Genomic DNA, 23,333 nt, shown 5'->3' with positions numbered 1-23,333 from the left:
TGTGTGTTAGGGAAGTAATATGTTAAATAATTTGACTACTTTATTCCTATAATATTTGGGATTTCGGAAACAACTTATTTCTTAGCTGCTAGATATGTATATATTTTCAAGTAGAAAATAATTTGCAGTGGTTCTTTCCTAATCATGGCCATTCAGCTCACCAAGGACTTATTTCAACAAGAGGTTGCCATTTTCACAATTAAGTCAAACCCCTAAGCTGGGAAGTAATTTGTTTTTTCTCAATTATGTGTAAACATCTGAAATCGAGAAGTCTAGTATTTTCAATTAAAGAAAGTCTAGTAGGGTAATAGAATACCTACTTAGATTTCATTTGATAAACTTCATCTTCCTGCAAAGAAATTTTGAATTCAATTAAATGATTAGTTCCCACATTACCTTTTTCTTTCTTGGTGCTATGATTACTATCAAATGTTGGTTCATGAGCTAGAGGTAAGCAAAATTGATCCAAGTCTGGTGACAGTATCAGCATAGCCAATAGTAGATTTAAGAACTTTGCCTGATTGTATGTTATTTTCCGGATCACGTACCTTATGTCTTTACTTCTGTCCCACTGTGCTCATTTTGATCAGTGCACACCACCTGAATGCTCTGTACCTCCCTTAAGTAGAAAAATGTTTGGAAGAGTCCTTTGGGCTGTTCATTAAGGTGGCACTCGACTCTTATACTTGTGCTCTGGATACACATATATTAGTAAATCTATTCAGGCAGTCACATGTATTCACACCGAAGATGTGTCAGATACCTCTGTCTCTATCTAACTCTGTCTCCCTCTGCAATTTCACTTAGCCATCTTACTGAATGCAAACTCCAAAAGGGAATTCTCCTAAGAAAAGGGTACTAAAAAGGTGACCAGCTGTTTCACCAGCAAGCTTACAGAACAGTTTCCTAGAAACTATTATACGATATGCAAAGCTAAAATGTGTGATTTTAAAATAATAAGTCATTTAATCCACACCACAAACTTATGAAATGAAGAGTACTACTACACCGAGTTCAACAAATTAGGAAACTGAGGCACAGAAATCCTAAGTAACTTGCCGACCACCTAAATCTAGTAAGTGGATGTGGACCCAGGCATTCTGGCTCCAGAGCCTGCCCTCTCAACTGCAACCCCACACCACCCTTTCCACTGACACTTGTAAGAAAATCCACATTATTCCCAGTTTTATTTTTGCTGAACCTTTCCAAGGAGTCTGAAAGGAAGAGAGGACCACGTTACTGCATCAAACACACAGGAAATAGTTTATTAGCTTTTAGATGGAAAAAAGGTTAGAGTAAAAATATTTCAGTAGAAATCCACGGCCCTCCTCAGGGAGCCCACTCTGGCATCCAGGGCCCCCCAGTTGTGGTAGTGCCTGTAGTCCCCCGGCCTCACTAGGTACTGCCGCCCGCGGTAGTCGGGCATCTCATAGAGGACCCACCAGCCCTCCAGCACGTGAAGGGAGCGGATCTCATTGAAGTGGAAGCGGTCGCGGAGCGAGGAGCAGTCTTCCGTGAGCTCCGCCATCTGGCCTCGGTAGTCCTCTCGCTCGTACATCCTCAGCCGGTGGGAGCTGGTCTGGGTTCAGCAATCAGCAGATGGGAAGGGTCAGAAAACCTAGCCTTTAGCAACCAATCACTCACACCGCTGGGGGAATGGGCATTTTTTTAGTCTTTTCTATATCAAAGATGACACATTAAAAAGACAACCAACACCAGGGCCACTGGGTATAGTTGGGTAGATTGCACACTGCAAAACTGAAGAGGGGGCCATTCACACAGACCAAGATATGCATGGTGCTCCATAGTTTTCTAGGGCCACAACCTACATGAATCATATTTAGTCCCTACTTAGTACCATTCTTAAGTGACAATTTTTATATATAATTTGTGCTCTCTCGTTTATAGACTTAAACGGTGGTCTGGAGCTCTCCTTCGAGGATATAAAAATAATTAGATATTAAAATAAAAAGACAAATATATCCCTGGCAAAAGGCATTATTTTCAATCTCGATAGCATTAGAAGAGGCTGGGAAGAGAGGAAGTCGAATCGCTTTCCCCAAAGTGAAGCACAGGTGGTGGCAGTCCAGCCCAGGCAACTCCTTAATCCCTTCCTTTCTGCCTTGAGTCCTGCTATTCTAAAATCCTGAGAAGCAAGAGCCATCGTAACGATTAGGTTTCAGTTCTCACCTCTAATATATGGTCTGGCAAAACACTTTTAGGTAATTAATAAAAATAGAAGCTCAGGATCATGAAGGAGGCCTGTCTAGATCAATAGATTATAAAACCTTTAGAAAAATATAAGGGCAGGCTGTCAGTCCTGGGCAAATCCTGTCTGTCTCTTCCTGAGCACTTGTTCTTTTATCTGCTTGTTCCTTCGCAGCAGGTACCCACTCAATTCCTTCTTCTTTCTTCCACCATTAAATCCTCATTAGGAAAGGTTCTCATAAGCAATTCATTCTGAGGTATAAAAAACTGCTAATAAGGTATCTTCCATGGTTTGCGAAAGACTCACATGTGCGTTATCTAATTTGATCTTCACAACAGTCTGACACACGTGGAGCAACCATTCTAAGTCTTTTCTTCTTTTAAGAGAAACTAATGACTAGAGCTTTCAGGCTGTAATCAAAGAGTCAGGGAAAGTAAAAGCCCAGATTTCCAGGCTCCTAATGCCAGTCTGGGTCCTATCAAGGCTTTCAACCCCCCGAGGGGATTTCAAATTTCCCGAGTGGTACATTTTCCACAGGACTCTGTCATAGGCAAATTAAAGTCTCCCTAACTAGAATTCCAGGCTGCTCGGGCTTTACTTGGGTAGCAGTGGGCTTTGCAGGTGCTACTAGAATCACATTGTTGGTTATTTGTTTTGCCTAATCAAAAAGCAGAACTTGAGGGACCCTTGATATTCATAATGGTTAATATTTGGAGGAGGAGGTAGTTTGCCATGTGCTGGGCAATCTCCTTTTGACCTCATCACAGTTCGATGAACCAACTGCCCTTATTAACCCCGCTTTACAGATGAGGAAGGAGAGAAGTAGCCCAATAACTAGCCTAAGGGCACCTGGGTGTGAGGAGTTCACCTGTTGCTTATTCCTCAGCGGTGGCACAGACGCTCTAAACTAATGCCGTGCACCACTTTTGCCCAGTAGAGGTGAGCTTAATTTTAGCAAAGGAGAATACAATTTCAATTAAGAGCATTGCATCACTCAATTTTTCGGTGGAAAGAAACCTTAAAGACATTAATAAAGGGAAAGAGAACCCGGTTAGAGCCAGCAAAAGCAGGCCACCGTCCTGCAGCCTGACCACTGTGTCTGGAGCACTGGTGTGACCCGAGGGCACGGCAGGCCCAGGGGAACCGGACTCACGTGGGGGATGAGGCGGCAGGAGCGGACGGAGTCGTTGAGGCCCATCCACTGCTGGTAGTCGGGGTAGTCGCCGCGCCGCAGGAAGTACTGTTGGCCCTGGTAGTTGGGCTGCTCATAGAGCATCCAGCATCCGCTGTCCACCCGGATGGAGTTGCAGCGGCCGAAGCAGGGCTGCAGGTTGGCGTGGTCGCTGCTGCACTCGTAGTGGCGGCCCTGGAAGCCCCGGTCCTCGTAGAAGGTGATCTGCAGGGAAGGGAAGGACAGGGCTCAGAGGCCTGGCCTCCAGCCTGGCTGCGGGCCCCTCCCGCCGGCGCGGGGCTCACCTTCCCCATGGCTGCTGGATGCGGGGATGCGAGTTCAGTGCGGTGGGGCGGGCGCGCGGGTCTATATAGCAGGAGGGCTGCTGTGTTGGCAGGAACGACACAAAAGGGGCCCCCGCGTGAGGAGGATTTCCTCTCTCTCTTCTATATAATGACGGCGGGGGTGGACGGGGGACTTATTGTATGTTTTCTCTTAGACTCTCCAGAGCTTTCGAACTGATGACCCGCGTAAAACTGTCACTTGGTGCCTCTGGGGCCTTTAAATGAAGCCTATTCAGGAGATTGGAAGCGAGCAAAAGCGCCTAACGGGGTTAATGCTTGTAATGAAACATTTTTTAACCTTTTTGAATTTCGAAGTGATCTCTTTTTGAGGAACAACACCGGGTAGTGACCGGGTCAGAGGTCAGGATGGGCTCCAGCGGGAGGCGTTTAGATGAGAGAGCATTTCCTTGGTGTGAGGATGTGGGACGTGGGATGCACCTGCCTTCTCCGCAGGACGTCTGAAGGAGGATGGGATTCTCCTCTAAGAGAAGCTCCTACCAGCCTCCCCGCTGATGAGCGGGTGCAGCAGACAACACACCGGAGGAAAGGTGATGGGGGTTGGACCCCGAGGAAGCCCTCTTTAAGCACCTGGCTCGGCTCTGCTCCCTGGAGACTGGACCAGGGCCGCCTCCAGACTCAGCTGCTGCCTCCGGCCCACCGGCTGGAAGCCCGCAACTGTGGAGTTCATGAGGGGACTCATGGGTGGTCGTTAGTCACAGGTAAATTTCTAGTTAATATTTTTGCTCAGTGCTAAGCTTATTTGTTTGGATCTAGCTACTGACAAATGCAAGTTGACCTGCAGGTGTAACAAACTTTTAAATGCCACCATTTTGCAAAGCTTCTGCCTTCTCTCCCTTCCCCAGCCCCGGGCAAACCCTGAGCACTCGTTAGTTAAGGCTCTGACTCCAGGGGCTGCAGGCTTCCTCCCTGCCCTCAAAGACCCCCTTTCCTCCCCTCACCCCCAGCAGCTCCTGGTGCCCTACTCTCTTTAGAGCAGGCTTTCTCAACCTCAGTTCTACTGTGACATTTCAGGCTGAAAAACTCTCTCTTGTGGGGGGCTGTTCTGTACATTGTAGGATATTTAACAACATCCTGTCCACTACCCACTAGATGCCAGCAGCACCCGCTTCCTTCCTCCCCAAGTTATGACAACCAGAAGTGTGTTCAGATATTTCCAAAAGCCTCCACGGGGGACAAAATCAATCCCTGTTGAAAACCACTGATCTAAAAGTGCTGGCCGTATACCTGGCATTCTCACCAGCAGTTACCCCACTGCGTTAATGAGATCATTTGCAGGCTGTGTTTGTGGAACTGCAGAAATTCCTCAGAGATGCTCTGGGGCCACTCAAAGAGCAAGGAGGACGGAAAAAGGGAGTGTGCCTTTCTTATCCCCTACTTTAACCAGAGCGTTTTCACTTGTACCTGTTTTATATAAAACCTTGTTTGAAAACAGGGTTTTATCACTAGATGATGATAATTAAAAAAAATAAATTTGAAGACCGTTGGTTTAAGGTATTGTGATTCTCATAATGCCCTTCAAAATACAAATATTTTACCTACTAACCACAGTACATAATGAAATTGTTTTCCCTTTACAGACCAGTGTAGATGAGTTTCCCAGGACAGCTTGCTAATTTCTTGTGAAAAGATCTTGAGAGAACAAAACACAGCCCTGATAAGTCCTGATGTGATAGAGTCTGGAAACTTTGGATCATGGCACTAGGCCAAAGAGAAAAAGAATGAGATGGATATCACATGGAAAGTTCAGAGATTAGTCTGTGAACAGTGCACTGGGGAAGTGGGGCTGTGAAGAGCTGGCAAAGAGAATGCACTAAAACTGGCCTTTGACAAATTCACAAATTCACAATCTGGTCTAGAAGCTGCAGTTTGGGGCTCTAATCTTCATCTGAAGATTAGCGTAGGGTTTTATTGGTTTGTTTGTTGTTTTTTAGATCGTTGAGGATTAGTGCAGTTATTCATGATTCTTTTATAATTTCACCATTACCCTCAATCTTCTAACTTGCTGAATTTAGTGCTGAGTAGATTTCTTCTTAAGTAAAACTTTTCAGGAGACTGAAAATGGATAGCATCAATTTATATTAGTTAGGAAATCATGGGGAAAGATTTTAGTACTGTATGAACAGAAAAAGACAAGTAGTATAGAGACACCGGGCACAGAGGTTAGCTAGAATATAGTCTGTTCTTATCCTGTGTACTCCAATTGTGCTTACTAAGGCATTTAAGATTTTCATCGAAGCTCTTGGGTAAAAGCACCACCAACAGCAGTCTTTTAGAAAATGATGCAGGGTAAAGTGGGGAATTGAAGGACTGTCAAATAAAGCATGTAATACTAAGTATGTTGGCAAGAAAGTGTGAAAAACTTGAATCACCAGAGTCTGTCTTCTAAAGGTTTTCCCAAAATGATGTGGCAAACTTTCTTCCAGTTGACTTATTACTTGAAACTTGATCAATGTTTATTTTCCCAAGATATGTGTATCAAATAATGAATTTCCTAGTAATTGTATTCTTTCTTGAAGTATTTTTAAGGCATCCTGAGAATAAAATATTATTACTTAAAGCCAACAAATTATATTTTTACTCTAAATCATATACTATACCATGAAGTTCTGCAATTGAGTTTGTTTCAATCAAAAGCAGCTGCAATTCCCTAACACTGGTCACAGAAAGGTACCAAGGTTCTCAAGGGAGCTAAGTATATACATACAAAGCATTATTAGCCTGAGATATTAATCAGATGAAGCAAAGGAAACTTTCCATCACAATTGTCTTCTATCAAGGCCTTATAAACCAGCTGCATATTTAATATGAGAATATTTGCTTTTTTAAAAAATATCTTTATTGGAGTATAATTGCTTTACAATGGCGTGTTAGTTTCTGCTTTATAACAAAGTGAATCAGCTATACATATATCCCCATATCTCCTCCCTCTTGCATCTCCCCCATACCCTCCCTATCCCACCCCTCTAGGTGGTCACAAAGCATCTGATCTCCCTGTGCTATGTGGCTGCTTCCCACTAGCTATCTATTTTACATTTGGTAGTGTATATATGTCCATGCCATGCTCTCACTTCATCCCAGCTTACCCTTCAACCTCCCCGTGTCCACAAGTCCATTCTCTACATCTGTGTCGTTATTCCTGTCCTGCCCCTAGATTCTTCAGAACCTTTTTTTTTTTAGATTCTGTATATATGTGTTAGCATACAGTATTTGTTTTTCTGTTTCTGATTTACTTCACTCTGTATGACAGCCTCTAGGTCCATCTACCTCACTACAAATAACTCAATTCCATTTCTTTTTATGGCTGAGTTATATTCCATTGTATATATGTGCCACATCTTCTTTATCCATTCATCTGTCAATGGACACTTAGGTTACTTCCATGTCCTGGCTATTGTAAATTGAGCTGCAGTGAACATTGTGGTACATGACTCTTTTTGAATTATGGTTTTCTCAGGGTATATGCCCAGTAGTGGGATTGCTGGGTCATATGGTAGTTCTATTTTTAGCTTTTTAAGGAACCTCCATACTGTTCTCCATAGTGGCTGTATCAATTTACATTCCCACGAGAAGTGCAGGAGGCTTCTCTTTTCTCCACACCCTCTCCAGCATTTAGAATATTTGCTTTGAATAAATTTATAGTATACATGCTAAGAGCAGAAAATAATTTGAAGGCAATTCATGCTTGATCAATTTGTGAGAACAGTTGTGAAATGCAGACTGTAAAAAACATGTATAAAATATCTGCCCTTTATGTCAGCATGCTAAGATAAATGCTAAAAATGAAATAAAGTTTCCCATTTCAAGGCAATGAGAAGAAGAAAGAAGAAGTACATTGCATCATATGGATTTTAAGTTATTCAAATTCTACATACATCTGTGATAAAAAATATATTTACCAGAGCAACTTCCTCCATGGTCCAGTGGTTAAGACTCCACCTTCCAAAGCAGGGAGTATGGGTTCAATCCCTGGTCAGGGAACTAAGACCCCATCTGCTGCATGGTGCTGGCCAAAAAAATATATATATATTATATATATATATACACATAATATAATATATATAATATATATTATTATTAAGTTTAACCAATAAATTTACTCTTCCCTCATATGATATGAGATATATATATATATATGTATATATATATATATATATATATATATATATATATACTGGAAAAGAATTCTACCCCAAAATGGCAGAGGAGAAAATAAAGTTAAATTTAAAGTGTAAGATTAAGAGAAGAAAAAGTAATAAAAGGAATCCAAATCATTAAAGAAGTAAGGCTGTCACTGTTTGCAGATGACATGATACTATACATAGAGAATCCTAAAGATGCCACCAGAAAACTACTAGAGCTAATCAAGGAATTTGATAAAGTAGCAGGATACAAAATTAATGCACAGAAATCTCTTGCATTCTTATACACTAATGATGAAATGTCTGAAAGCGAAATTAAGAAAACACTCCCATTTACCACTGCAACAAAAAGAATAAAATACTTAGGAATAAACCTACCTAGGGAAACAAAAGACCTGTATGCAGGAGACTATAAGACATTGATGAAAGAAATCAAAGATGCTACAAACAGATGGAGAGATATACCATGTTCTTGGATTGGAAGACTCAACATTGTGAAAATCACTCTACTACCCAAAGCAATCTACAGGTTCAATACAATCCCTATCAAATTACGACTGGCATTTTTCACAGAATTAGAACAAAAAATTTCACAATTTGTATGGAAACACAAAAGACCCCGAATAGCCAAAACAATCTTGGGAAAGAAAAGCGGAGTGGGAGGAATCAGGCACCATGACTTCAGACTATACTACAAAGCTACAATAATCAAGACAGTATGGTACTGGCACAAAAATAGAAATATACATTAATGGAACAGGATAGAAAGCCCAGAGATAAACCCAAGCACATATGGTCACCTTATTTTTGATAAAGGAGGCAAGAATATACAATGGAGAAAAGACAGCCTCTTCAATAAGTGGTGCTGGGAAAACTGGACAGCTACATGTAAAAGAATGAAACTAGAACACTCCCTAACACCATACACAAAAATAAACTCAAAATGGATTAATGACCTAAATGTTAGGCCAGACACTATCAAACTCTTAGAGGAAAATATAGGGAGAACACTCTATGACATAAATCACAGCAAGATCCTTTTTGACCCACCTCCTAGAGGAATGGAAATAAAAGCAAAAATAAACAAATGGGACCTAGTGAAACTTAAAACCTTTTGCACAGCAAAGGAGACCATAAATAAAATGAAAAGGCAACCCTCAGAATGGGAGAAGGTATTTGCAAATGAAGCAACTGACAAAGGATTAATCTCCAAAATTTACAAGCAGCTCAATATCAAAAAACCAAACAACCCAATTCAAAAATGTGCAGAAGATCTAAATAGACATTTCTCCAAAGAACATATATAGACTGTCAACATGAAAGAATGCTTAACATCATTCATCATTAGAGAAATGCAAATCAAAACTACAATGAGATATCACCTCACACCGGTCAGAATGGCCATCATCAAAAAATCTGCCAACAATAAATGCTGGAGAGGGCGTGGAGAAAAGGGAACCCTCTTGCACTGTTGGTGGGAATGTAAATTGATACAGCCACTATGGAGAGCAGTATGGAGGTTCCTTAAAAAGCTAAAAACAGAGCTACCATATGACCCAGCTATCCCATTACTGGGCATATACCCCGAGAAAACCATAATTCAAAAAGAGTCATGTACCATAATGTTCATTGCAGCTCTGTTTACAATAGCCAGGACATGGAAGCATCCTAAGTGTCCACTGACAGATGAATGGATAAAGAAGATGTGGCACGTATATACAATGGAATATTACTCAGCCATAGAAAGAAATGAAATTGAGTTATTTCTTGTGAGGTGGATGGACCTAGAGTCTGTCATACAGAGTGAAGTAAGTCAGAAAGAGAAAAACAAATACTGTATACTAACACATATATATGGGGAAAAAAATGGTCATGAAGATCCTAGGGGCAGGATGGGAATAAAGACGCAGACCTACTAAAGAATGGGCTTGAGGACATGGGGAGGGGGAAGAGTAAGCTGGGACAAAGTGAGAGAGTGGCATGGACATATATACACTACCAAATGTAAAATAGATAGCTAGTGGGAAGCAGCCGCATAGCACAGGGAGATCAGCTCAGTGCTTTGTGACCATCTAGAGGGGTAGGATAGGGAGGGTTTGAGGGAGGGAGACACAAGAGGGAAGAGATATGGGGTATGTATATATATAGCTGATTCACTTTGTTATAAAGCAGAAACTAACACACCTTTGTAAAGCAACAATACTCCAATAAAGATGTTAAAAAAATAAAATAAAAAATAATCATTCATCTGACCTTAAAAAAACAAAATAAATAAAAGTGTAAGATTATTTTTTCTATGTTAAATTGCTAAATTATATTTTTCCAAAAGAATTAAAGCAGAATATATTTTAAATATCCTATGTCAAATAATTTAATAAAACCGAGAAAAAAGATATTAAAAATAGGGAGTGAAATTGGTGAATTTTTTTATTGGTAAATTTTAGCCGTTATCTTTCTTTACCAAATAGTCACAAACAGTTAAACCAGGAATTATAGCAGACTTCTGAAAAAGAACTCATCTTAAAATATTAAGGCCTAAGCAAAATAAAAACATAAGCCAAGAAACACTGCAAAGAAATCATGATTCATATTTCACCTTTCATTTCTTTGTGCTGTTGTCACTCATGTCTTAAGAAGCATCATCCTTTTGACAAAATATAAATAAGAATGTCTAATCATATTATAGCCTAGAGAAAATTTTTTTCAATTGTTTATTCTTTTTTACTCTAAGAGCTTTTTGTATGTCATTATTAAATAAATAGTTATGTAAATCAACCTCGACAAAATGAAATCTACATTTTTTTCTGAGAAAGAAAATGAAAAAATACCAATATAATTGGCCTAGACATCAAAAAATAGCAGAAATTTTTCATTTATAATAGGAAAAATCTTTTTAAATTGACTGCCACAACAGAAAAGAATAATACTGAATTCTAACATTAAATATTGCTTACTAAAACACTGCAACAGAATATATGATAATATATTTTAAAACATTTGAGTTGTGATATATAATAATATGATATATGATGAAAATAATTTAGTATTATAATTAGCTCTACATTAGTAAATAACTCACAAAACCTCTCTGGTTTACTTTTTCTACAAAATGAGGGTGTTCAGTTTAGAGATATCAGAAGCTTTAAAGGTTATCTTTCTCACATAAAATTCTATTCATCACTAAAAAAAGAGAAACAAGTGTCAGCTAGTACAAAAATAGCCAGACAAGTTTTATGATCCTTTTTTTTAAACTGAAAATTAGGATACGAAAAAAGAGTACATTGTATTTTCTGTTGTTCTGTCAGATTATTATTTAGTTTAACAGATAAATTAACTCTTCCCTCATATGCAAATTACCTTAACAGAGAACTACTGCATCTTAGAGAAATTTATTTCAGACTCCTTTCATCTTAGTGCTGAGACAATCAAATTACCTTATCTTAGAGAACAAGAACATAAAGCAGCAGCTATAATAACTGAATGATTCTTCTGGCAGTCCCACCCTAGTTAATATCTAATTTCTAAAATTCTTCTCAGTTTTCTTCCTATTAAATTATTTCTATCAGAACAAAGTATACCTCATCTATCCAAACTTGAATTAAATTGCCACGATTATAAAACCTGCCTCAAAAGAGGAGCTAAACTTTATCCTTTTATGATTTGGAAAGAAAAGTTTATTCTTACCAAACGTCTGTACTACTGTCCTAGGTGTTTGGAATAATTATTGCACAAAATAGGTGGAGATCACCACCCTCTTGAATTTTATTCTAGCCAGTGAAGATGGACGTTAAAAGTAGACAAAATAGCTAAATTATAATTTTAATGTAATAAGTCATGTGAAAGCTAGAAAAAGAAGGTTTTCCCACACTGGATGGTGAGATCATGAACTAATATCGACCCTATGGGAGCTCCTAGAATCATTTAACCTGCTTCTTTCTGGTATTTATTTCTCTACGTTTGATTCAGCATTATGAAATTGTCTTACTTTTTCCTTTTCAAATAACTATTTACTAGTGTAACAATCAACCCTCCTTCCTTACTAACCTTATCCAATGAAGAAGAATGTCATGTCATGTGTTCGTTCAATATATGTCCATTCATGAAACGTAACTTTTGAATCTTCCTTTACCAAATTCTAAATTAATATTGTTTATTGACAGGACTTATCATGAAAGAAAAAAAAGCAATAAGAGTTAATACACAATAAGTATTCTAGACTTTCTTATATTATCCAATTCTTTATGAAAAGCATATTTTGTTTAATTTGGCCAAACGTGTGTCACTCTACAAAGCATGTTAATGTGTTAAATAGTAAGACTAAACATATACACTGATAGCTAGTATGATTTTGGAGTAGTTCATGACTTTGGAATGCTAAGGAATCAATGAGCTTTTTATTTCTAACTCCTCTGTTGACTCTTTAAAAAGTTAATAACAAATTCATGAATTTAAAAAGTTACTTTTAAGAACTACAGGAAATTCTTTAGTAGATCAAAAGCTTAATATGCTGGTTAATTAAAATGTTTGTAAAACTGGAAGACAAATTCATGGAAAGCTTATTAGTTCCTTTGTAAGCGCACAAAATATCACAAAATAACAGTGGGAGCAATCAGTTTAAAAAGTTTATGATGATGAGATTGAGAAAAAACAGAACAGTCAACAGATGGCCCCAGATAAGCTCAGACACTTGCCAAAATCCTCCATGAAATATCTCCATTGGCCGGGCTATCAAACACTAAAAGTTTTCTAGGGAAACAGATAATATGGCAATCCATTCTGCATTTCTAACTTACATAATTTTGGAAGAACTTTAACTGTGGTTGGTAATAGAATGATGTCCTATTGTAGAATTTGAGCATTTCCAAATAGATTTTATGCAATTGTCTACTTCTGTGGGTTATCAAATCAATATATACTTATCATCCTATGTTTATTTTCTGGGTGGACATCTAAACTCCATTGTTGATCTGTTAAGAGAGAGCAAGATTGAATAGTTGCTGGTTTATGTCTAAGTGTGGTTATGCCCATTACAAAGAAAGAGAGTTAATAACATTCATAGATATTTTAAAAAACATTGATAAATTTAATTTGACTCTTCCTTGAGCTGTTCCTTGGCAGTAGTTCAATTAACATATTAAAGAAATATTATCCTTTCAAAAATATAATTTTACACTTAAATCTTTTAAATGTCAACCTCCCACACAATGACAGTTACTTATTGTTCCATTGTCTTTTCGCCCAGTATTAATTATTTTTAAAATGTATTTGTTCTGGGTGAAAACGTTGTACAGATCATAACCTATAATTTTTCAATTGAAAATATAAAAGTAGAATTCATGATTTTTGTTTTTATCCAAAGTTGCTTCTCCTTGTCAAGCTTAATTGAAAATCTAATAAGAATAAGGGAAAATAAAGTTAACTAAAAGGCAGGGACAAAATACTATGAAGGTAAAACTTCAGATTACCTGCAGTTATGCACATAATTTCTGATTAGGGTAGGGAACTGATGAAATCGATTAGAAAATATTATGCTCATTCTTGATTTAGTTGTTTTCCTTGAAAAACTGTCAAAAATATTATTCATGTAAGTTTGGAAAATATGTTTGCCACCTATGAAAAGCACATATTGAATAGCTGAAGAAGTTAATTCTGTTTTGCTTCTCTTGACTTGTGCAAACTAGGTCAGACCTCTCAGTTATCCTGACCCACCTAAAAACGTGATCTTCCTGGGCATATGCATGGCCTCGTAGCACAGTGGCTGGGAGGACAGAGGTCTTTGTGGGCAGCCCAGTACTTCAAGGTTGTGTGGATCCCCCAGGATAGGGTCAAATTCAGACCTGCTTTTGTAAATAAAGTTTTGTAAAGACGTTTTAGTGACTAAACTTTTACAGGTACTTTCATTCGTTTCCATATTGCCTTTGGCTGCTTTCATCCCACTATGGCATAGTTGCATAGTTGCAACAGAGATCAAGTGGCCACAAAGCCTAAAATATTGGGTTGGCCCTTTAGAGAAAAAGTTTGAAGACTCCTGATCTGGGGTGAGAAATTTCACTGTTTTGTTGGTTTGTTTGTTTGTTTTTGTTTTCCCTTGGGGCATGCCATAATGCTTCATTTTTCATTATATAAAGGGCATGTTCTTAGAAAAACAGGATTCATGGTAATTTAGTGCAATTTAAAAAAAAGCATAGCTTTCCAGGTAGGTGGAACATCACCCCATGAGAGCACCATTCTTAATAACCTTAGTAGCTGTAATATTCTGAGTAACTTTTTTAGTCTCTCTGAACTTCAGTTACCTGATCTATAAAATGAGACTAACAATAACTGCTTTGCAGGTCTTTTGTGAAGATGAAATGAGATAATCTGTGAACAGGCTAGAAGGAGCCTTGTGGGGAGTGAACACATGTTAATGCCCCCTCACCTGTTCCAGATGCACCAAAGGCCCCCAGAATCCAAATCTGACAAATTCTCATTTTTTGATGGCACAGGCTTTTGTGTGTGTGTTTGTGTGTGTGTGTGTGTGTGAATTTCTAAATTTTTGCAATTTCTAAGGCAACATTGGTGACACAGAGATGAAGATCCTTTCCCACGGCATGACTGGCAGGCCTTAATGAGCTGGTGGGGGAAGGGGAGTACTAGCATTTCTGGAAATGTTTGTGGGGGGAGGAAATGGGAGCAGGGTGGGGGAGGAAGGGGGAAAAAGTCATTTCTTCAGGGCCTAACCTGATTAATAAGGTGATGAGTTTGAGATCATATGGGGGTGAATTTCTCTGCTTTCTCTTTGCTTCCTGAGGATTCTGGGTTTCCTGGGTTATTATTTTTTTTTATTAAGGAATATATTTTGTATATACTATTGGCAAATGATCACCACACTGTCTAGTTAACAACTGTAACCATACATAGTTACAATTGTTTTTTTCTTGTGAGTGGTGTGAACCTGCAGAGCATGAACTCTCCCATGTCTCCTTGGTGCAGCCCACCCTGCACTCCACCAGCTTCACACTTATGGTTGTGACTGCAACCTGGCTGTGGGCATGAACCAGAAGACTTTGCTCTGAACAAGAACCCAAGTTAGCCTAGAAAAACCTAGTCAGCTGTCTCTGCATACAACTGGTGTGGGCTAGTCTGGGAGGATGGGATTAAAATGAGCAGAAAATGGAGATGACATTCATATAAAATACTAGAATAGAATAGATGATGATAATCAAAACATTTCTGCACATATAAATATCTGCAACAACACACACACAAAGAAAACTGAATATATTACTCAAATCTAAATTAAATATTGACAAAGAAATTTCAGATATAAAAAATTGAATAAAATATTTTTAACCTGGGACATAAATGAACCAAATTTTCATTTTCTTTTTGTTAATAGTTATGTTCAGTTTTTTTTGTTTGTTTGTTTGTTTGTTTTTTGCGGTACGCAGGCCTCTCACTATTGTGGCCTCTCCCGTTGCGGAGCACAGGCTCCAGACACGCAGGCTCAGCGGCCATGGCTCATGGGCCCAGCCGCTCCGCGGCATGTGTAATCTTCCTGGACCGGGGCACGAACCCGTGTCCCCTGTTGAGGCGGACTCTCAACCACTGTGCCACCAGGGAAGCCCTCAGTTTTTAAGAGTTGGGAAAGATATAAATCTCAGGTAAGTTTCTCCAGGAAGGAAACTTTTAGCAGCTGTGTCCTCCTTCATTAATCCCCCCAATGAAGCCAACTTTTCTGTTCCACAGAACAGTTAAGGATGGGTCATTGCCCAGAAAGCTGACTTAGATACTAGTACATCCAGGACTGAGCTGGAATTTCTGCCCAGGAACTAAAGAAGCTGTGGAAAGTCTTCTGTTCTGAGCTGGGCATTACCCTTCAGCAAAAATTGATCAGACCAAATTTACTAAAGAACCATCAGACTGGTAAAGCAATGGTTGAAGGGCTTAGAAACTTCTAGGATGCAGAAAAAGACAGCAATGCAGGGACATCAGAGTTGTGTTGAAATGTGTTAAGAAATGTTCCTGTTAGGCACGTTCCGAAGTGTAGAACTGACAACATGAGTAGAAAACAAAGAGAGTGATGTTAGCTCATAGTAGAACTTTTAACAAGGCTGCCCAGAGCTGGCGTGGCATACTCTATGAGGGAGTGAGTTATTTTTCAGTAAAGATAAATCAACGTGCTATATCTTAACAATCAGCATGAGAGGATAGATGGGATTTAAGTGTCTGATGAATGGTTAGACTACATGACCTTAAAGAACTCTTTCTACTCTAAGATGCTAGGATTCCAAAAATAGTTAATTAACCCAAGGAAACCTTTGAACTGCTCTGTAATGGTTCCTCAGGAAGGAGGGAATTAACCCCTAAAGATATGTAAATCCAGAAATTTTCACAGATACAAGCTTATAATGAACAACTGGAATCATGTAAAGGAACTAAGGCAGTTCTATCGTGTACAGAATTTGGAATAATTCATAGAATAAGGTTCTCTGTGAGCAGGATACTCTGAGAATTATGAAGTGAAGGTCGGAAATTAGGGAGAAACAATTAAAAGGACCATGACTACACGTCTGCTCAGTGAAGAGCATATTCCAGGTCACGATTCCAGGCCAGAAAGTGACTTTGGTGACTCTGAAGCTTCAGAAAGATTTTGTTCTCCCCCAGTTAACAGTCTCCATCCCATGCTCCCCATCTTTGCATGTAAAGGTAAAATACGATTTTGTTCATCAAAAGAACAAAAACGTACATATGTGCTAAAAATTGAGATTCTTTTTTAGATTTCTCTAATCGTAAAACTCTATAACTTCATCAAAGTTGAATTATTCTTGTGTGTGTGTCTCTGTGTGTGTGTGTCCCTTCGTAGTGGCTTCCCTAAGCACTTATGATTCCTTGAGGTTTTGTGGGAGAAAGGAAAAATACTAATTATTTTAAAATAATTTTAAAAAATATTCTGTGCATCAGTCTACTTTTCCTGACTTCCGTAAAAGCAAAGCTTATCTCACTGCAAGGGATGAAAACTCAGGTCTACAGTGGTCAAGCATGAAACATCAAGTGGGCAACTGCCTGCACTACAAAGCACCTGCCTAGTGACGTTGCCTTTCAATCAGTGTGCAGGCCTGTAGGACCAAACAAAACACCTCAGAAGGCTGGTTGACCTGAGTCATTGGTTTGCAACAAAAAGGTTTCTAATGTTTAGTTCTTCTTAGAAATAAAACGAGGAACTGCCTAGCAAGAAAAATTGGCTGAGGCTCACAAAGGTGGACGAGTAGCAAAAACTCCTCAACAAAAATGGTGAGAATTAAAAGGCTAAATGAGCTAGTGTTGCTTTTCCCAGTTAGCTGTTCCACCAGTTCATGGTCATGTACTCTAGACTGTATGGTGATGGTCTTGAAGTGTTGCAGCTGAAGGGATAGGGTGATCGGTAGAAGGGAGAGCTCCACACGTGAGGTTCTCACTTTTACAGATGCTGCTGGAACCCAAAGAGCTTAAGTGACATGTGCCAGGGGAACCAGGTCTAGAATCCAGTTACCATGTGTCTCAGAGTAGCTTATTATTTGATATTAGAGACTGGAATATAAATTGCTCTTCCTTTTGTTTCTATGAAGAAGAATCTCACTTTAGGTGAGTGTCTATGATAATCAGTCATTGGCTTGGGTCTTCTCCTGTTTGGTCACCTTCTTCCTTACTGGCCAGTTGCTTGGGATTAGAACTTTATTAGGTCTATCAATAACAGGACCAGAACAGATAAGAACCAGGTGACAATTTTGGCGAATGCTGAAAAACAGGTAGATGTCCTTTTGGTTTGTTTTAACTTTTTCAAAATTGCTTTGGATTCATTAGAGAAATATCATACCACTGACATTTCAGCCAGTTACAGAGACCTCTGGCAATGCCTTCAGACCCTTCTGCGGTCTTTTAGTCAAATTCTACTCAACCTAATTCCTGTTAAGGTTTTCAGAAGTATTAAATTTATCTCAGGCATGTTCCCCATTATCTTTGTTGCCTTAATGAGTAACATTTTATCACAGAAACTGACTTAACTAAATGTTATTCTTTATTTTTTTTATTAGTTGCAGAATTGCAAGATACATCAAAAATACTTTATGACTTACTGTCCCCATTTAATTGAGCTAATTCTTCCTCTAATTCGTAATGAAGGTGTGTTTTAGTGTCATTATGAATATTGACTAGATTTCCCATACTATATATCAGTAAGTTATATTATGAGATTCGTGCCTAAAACTTTTAGGTACTAAGATCTCAAAGCATGTAGATTTTCTAAGAATACAGCTTTAGTCATTATTTAGGTCTGTTATTTCTGGTTGCCACCGTTCATCCATTAGTTCTTCTCTGAAGAATTTAATTCTCTGAGAATTTACATTATGCTTATTTCTAACATGTAAAACCAGAATTGTAAATGTGTTTTGATTTAATTAAGGCCTGTAGCATTTTGATCAAATTTGTTGAATTAAAATAGCTATAGACCTTCAAATGTGGATTCAGGATGATTTTATAAAAATTTCTTTCCCCCAAAAAACTTCTTGGCACCCAAAATTCTTCTATCCCCAGCCAGTTAATCCATGGAAGAAGCCAGAATAGCCTCAGAACCAACTACCCATATTAGACCCAAAATGTATCAGGCAAAAATCCTCAAATGTGGGGGGATATTTTTAAAATTTGTTCCATTAAAAACAACAAAACACTGTTTCTATTAGTGATGTGGTCAATGGCCATACTTCTTTTGCTGAGAAAGATAATTTTTAGGAATAAAACTAGCAAATCAGAGATTGAGGTCCACAGTGTGGCCTGCACACATTCAGCAAGATGCTCAGCAGGTGGGAGTTTGTGGTTCCTTGCTGTGTGGCTCAGGGCTGGGACAGCCTTAACTCAGTGGAATATATTTGAGCTATTTGCGGTAATCTCTATGTCTGCTTTCCTCTCCAGACCCTACACAATCCTGTGGGTTTCATGGATCATCAAAGCAACATGCTTAATTTCCTCCACATATTTTAACAAAATGTTTGGTGCCTCTCCAAATTATAAGTAAAATTAATCCATATGTTATTTTGTTAAGCTATTGTTTGATATTCAAATGGAGAGCAAAATTCAACATTTTTGAGCTGAAAGATATCTCAAAGATAATCTAATCCAGCCCCAGCATTTCATTAAGGAGAAACCCAGAGCCCAGGTAATGTAACTTTTCCATTGTCTCACCGCTAGTGTGTGACAGAACCAGGAATACTGATCAACATTACTTCATCCTCTCTTTGGTTGGTTTGTGACAAATCATGCAGACTCAGGCATGAACCCAGCCCTTTTGGATATCACTATTTAAGGAAAGAAAACAAGAGTAGCCACTCTGCAGATACATTATTTAGTCACATGCCCTACACAATTTTGTATTATTATAGTTTCTTCAGTGCAGTACTGCCAGGGACTTATTCCTCTTCTCCTTCCCTCCTGAAAAACATCAGAAATGCAGGAAATATGTTGTTGCCATAAAGTATATGTGGCATAATTCTCAAAAAAATACATATCTTAAATATCAAATGTGTAAACTTCATAGGAATCCTATGGCTGTCATGAGAATATGCCTTGCAGACCACCAACTACTGAAACAGTCATTGACCCCGGGCCTAGCGGCTACACTGAAATTCATCACTACCTTCTGATGACTGACAGCAGCAGGGGTACTCGGGCAGGCCCATTGGTAGAGACATGGAACTCATCTGATGACTGGATTTGGCTCATGGACTCCCCGATGGCCTTGTTGAACCTTCCTTAGGTTTGACCACAGTGTAGAGGGCTACATGCTAGTGTGTAGTACTTCCTCCCATCCTGTCCTCTTCGTTTCCCTGACTCCGGTTCACACTTGCTCACGGTCTGACAGCTCTCCCAGTCCTTTCTCAGCACCTTCTCTATCTTCTTTCCCATAGGAATTTCCTCCAGTAAAATCTTTACACATATAATTCTCTGGGCTGGAGAGTTTAAGAATCCTCTCCAGGGTTGCCAGAAAAAGGCTATTCAACCCCATTGCTGTTGTTCAACCTCTTAGTTCTTCTTCTTCTTTCTACTTTTTTACCTCTGTTGACCAGATAACAAGTTCTGTCCCATTGGCTTCAGTCCAATAGCCATCCTGTCCACATCGAACATACCTCTGCAATATATACACCATTAGATTTCTATTTTACTACACAAATCTGTTTACCTAGTGGGGCTCTGTAGGCTATCCATCTGCCTCCAGGCTAGGATTAGAAGGCTTTAAATGGCAGCAGAAGGAAATACTTTTAGTCTGTTCTAAAGTAGCGGTTATCTTTAGCCATAATTTAGAAAAGCAACAACATTTGATAAATAGGAGCTTTAAACAGATCCGTCTCCATAGACCTTTTGGATTCGAAATTATAATAAAAATATTTAAAGTCAAATAATAGGCAAGCAGAGTACAGTGTACAGAGCTCAGAAGCATTAAAAATATTGTATGAATACAAAGGTCTATTATTTAGTGAATAACAGGAATAAGAATGAGTCTCGAAGAGTAAGAAATGTATTACAATTAGGGCCCGCTGGGCAGCTACCCCGAGATGGCCACTAGAGGAACCACTGGGGAAATAACATCACTGGAGTCCAGAAAAGAAATAGAAGTGAGAAGTAATGAGCAGACTGTGCAATGTCAGAACAAACAGAGTGGGAAAATAATAGCACTCACATCTAATGCCCTAAGTTATTACTTGGCAAAAGGGAAAATGAAAGGCTCGTCTGTGAGATTAAAGGAGGTGCATATGTTAACAGCCTGCTCTCAAAGCATGGGGGAAATCGCCTCTGTAATTCCAGCTTTCTGTCTGATACTGAAAACATTAATGGCATCAGGTCCCTTTGCACTGCCTTTCGTGTGAGATACTCTGTATTTTAAAGATCATTAAAGCCATAGGATAATTACTGAATCTGAATTAAAAGAAGCAAAGTAGTTATGAAAGGAAGGAAATGATTCCATGCAGTCATCAATTCCAAAATCTATTCAACTTTACAGTAAAGGGAAGGACATTCTTCCCTTTTCACAGGCACTTGGATGTTCCACTGGCCTGGCTTCGACTCTCATTTACTCATTAACCAGATTCAGTTTATGGGAGCTCCAGCTACACCAGTTTTCTTTTCAGAAAAATCTTCTTAGAAATAGTGTGGATATTTTTTTAGGTGTGATTTTCTATGGAGGTAAAAGCTAGTATGGGTCAAAGATATAAGTAATAATAACAACAAACGGATACAGCTGCACACTGCTTTAAGTATTTATTTGTATTTACTCTTGTATTCTTCACAATGACCCTTTAAGATATTATTCTTATGCCCATTTTATAGAAGCAAAATTGACACATAGGGGGGTGAAGGAATTTAATCATAATCACACATTTAGATCACAGAAAATCACATCCTATGTGGCATTCACAAAATGTAGTCAAACTGAACAATCTGATTCTGAATCTTGCACTCTTTCCTCTGGGACCCTAAAGTTCATGCTTTCTCAGCACTGGCACTTCTCAAAATAGCCCTTTGCTCTACATTATTTCTCAAGCTGTCTTTCCAAGGGCTGCTTCCCACCTGCTCTCAAATACTCTGTTCTCTTCACTTCTAAAAAAATATTCATTTGAATCCAGCACCTATATGTGGGCTGGTCTGTACTACCCGCTTTCCTTCAAGTGTATAACTTGCTGAAGATGTTCTCTGTACCTGATACGTCCACCCTCCCCCTACGCCATCTCTTTCTTAACAGACCCTGCCTATGCCATCCCTGAATCTCCCCATCCACACCTAAATAGCTTCTTCTGTCTGAAACCACCTATGACCTCCTGCTAACCAAATCCAGGGGATTTGTCCTTGAGTTAACTCCCAACAGCATCTGACACTATGCCCTTCTCATTACTTGATTCTCCATCTGGAAGTTATATCAAACCTATCCTCTCCTAGATTTGTTTCTTTCTTTTCTAATTTTAGTTTTTCTGTTTTCTCACTGTGGGTATTTTCAAATGCTCTCTCCTTTGTTCTGGGTATTTCTCTCTATAGTTTCGCTTTCTCTTCATGTTCTGACTTGGTCTTCCCAAAATCTACATCTCCATAAGGTGTGACTAAATCAGTTACAAAGTAACTAAATGAGGAACTTTGGGTAAGGACTGAGCATCATATATTTTAAAATCTATCCAAGTGATTGGAATGTACAGGCAGAGTTGAGAAACACTGACAGAGGTCTACCTCTTGAGATTTTAAATCAATTTTATTTATTTATTTTTTAAAATAAATTTATTTATTTATTTATGACTGCGCTGGGTCTTCACTGCTCACGCAGGCTTTCTCTCGTGGTGAGTGGGGGCTACTCCTTGTTGCGGTGTGCAGGCTTCTCATTGCAGTGGCCTCTCATGTTGCAGAGCACAGGCTCTAGGCGCGCAGGCTTCAGTAGTTGTGGCAGACGGGCTCAGTAGCTGTGGCTTGCGGGTTCTACAGCACAGGCTCAGTAGTTGTGGCGCATGGGCTTAGCTGCTCCGCGGCATGTGGGATCTTCCCAGACCAGGGCACAAACCTGTGTCCCCTGCATTGGCAGGCAGATTTGCACCACTAGGGAACTCCCATAAATTTTATTGTTAAGGGAAAAAGTCATTAGATAATTTACAGTGTTATTACCTATTATAACAAGCAGTAGGGCATAGGGAGAAAGAGCTTCTGGGGGAGGCAATGGTTCCTGTTGTTAAAGGTTCTTTCCATGTACAAGCCACAGCATTCATTATTTTAGTTCAGTAAATGGATTAGATCATCATCAAATGAACAGGGTCCCTCTTGTATGCCACGTTACCAGAGATAGGAAAAATCATCTTTTTACTTGAGTTCCATGGACATAGACTCCAGAATATATGCTCTGCTAAAAATTAGGGGAGATGGGTGTGTTTGGCAATGCCCAATAGAAACAATTGTAAAGAGAATGTTAGACAAAATATATCATTATATATTTTTTGGCCCATCCTATAATCATGTTTCATTGCTTTCTAAAGACTTTCACTTATCTCTTTTGAGAGCCTCCTTCCTTTGGCTTCATCCAAATACCATCTTTCCCACTTTATATTACTGGGCTATTTAGCTCTGAAATCTCTTCTCAGCTACAAGCCCAACATTGCATACTAAAAGATTCTGCTATGCCCTGCCACAGGAAAACAGCAAGGGCCAAAAATAAATAAACTGGAAGATGCTTTGAAATTTTCATATTGTCTCACCAGTGCCTGTAAGAAACAGACTTATATTATCCATTAATACAAATCATGGGATAGCCTTTAGAATATAAAAGGAGTCACAATCAAGTTTGGTTTAAAAAACTAATTTTTCTCTGACTTACAAAGATTTGTTTTTAATTACAGATATAGAAATGTTAATAGTCTTTATCTCTAGGTAAGGCAGTAGGGATTTTTATGCTTCATTACATTTTCATGTAT

General features: G+C 38.9%; 1 protein-coding gene across 1 annotated transcript; it reads right to left on the bottom strand.

Moving 5' to 3' along the window:
• Window positions 1-1,240: 1,240 nt before the first annotated feature.
• On the bottom strand, window positions 1,241-3,749 carry LOC136125867 (gamma-crystallin F-like). Its single transcript, XM_065880878.1, has 3 exons — window positions 3,686-3,749; window positions 3,363-3,605; window positions 1,241-1,579 (listed from the first exon to the last, which is right to left on the bottom strand). The coding sequence occupies exons 1-3, from the start codon at window positions 3,692-3,694 to the stop codon at window positions 1,307-1,309; spliced, it is 525 nt and encodes a 174-aa protein (XP_065736950.1). The 5' UTR covers window positions 3,695-3,749; the 3' UTR covers window positions 1,241-1,306.
• Between the last annotated feature and the right edge of the window lie 19,584 nt (window positions 3,750-23,333).

This window comes from Phocoena phocoena, chromosome 7 (assembly GCF_963924675.1).
Source record: "Phocoena phocoena chromosome 7, mPhoPho1.1, whole genome shotgun sequence".
Classification (NCBI taxonomy): Eukaryota; Metazoa; Chordata; class Mammalia; order Artiodactyla; family Phocoenidae; genus Phocoena; species Phocoena phocoena.
Note: the sequence above shows the minus strand (reverse complement) of the source record. Positions and strands in the feature narration are given on the sequence as shown.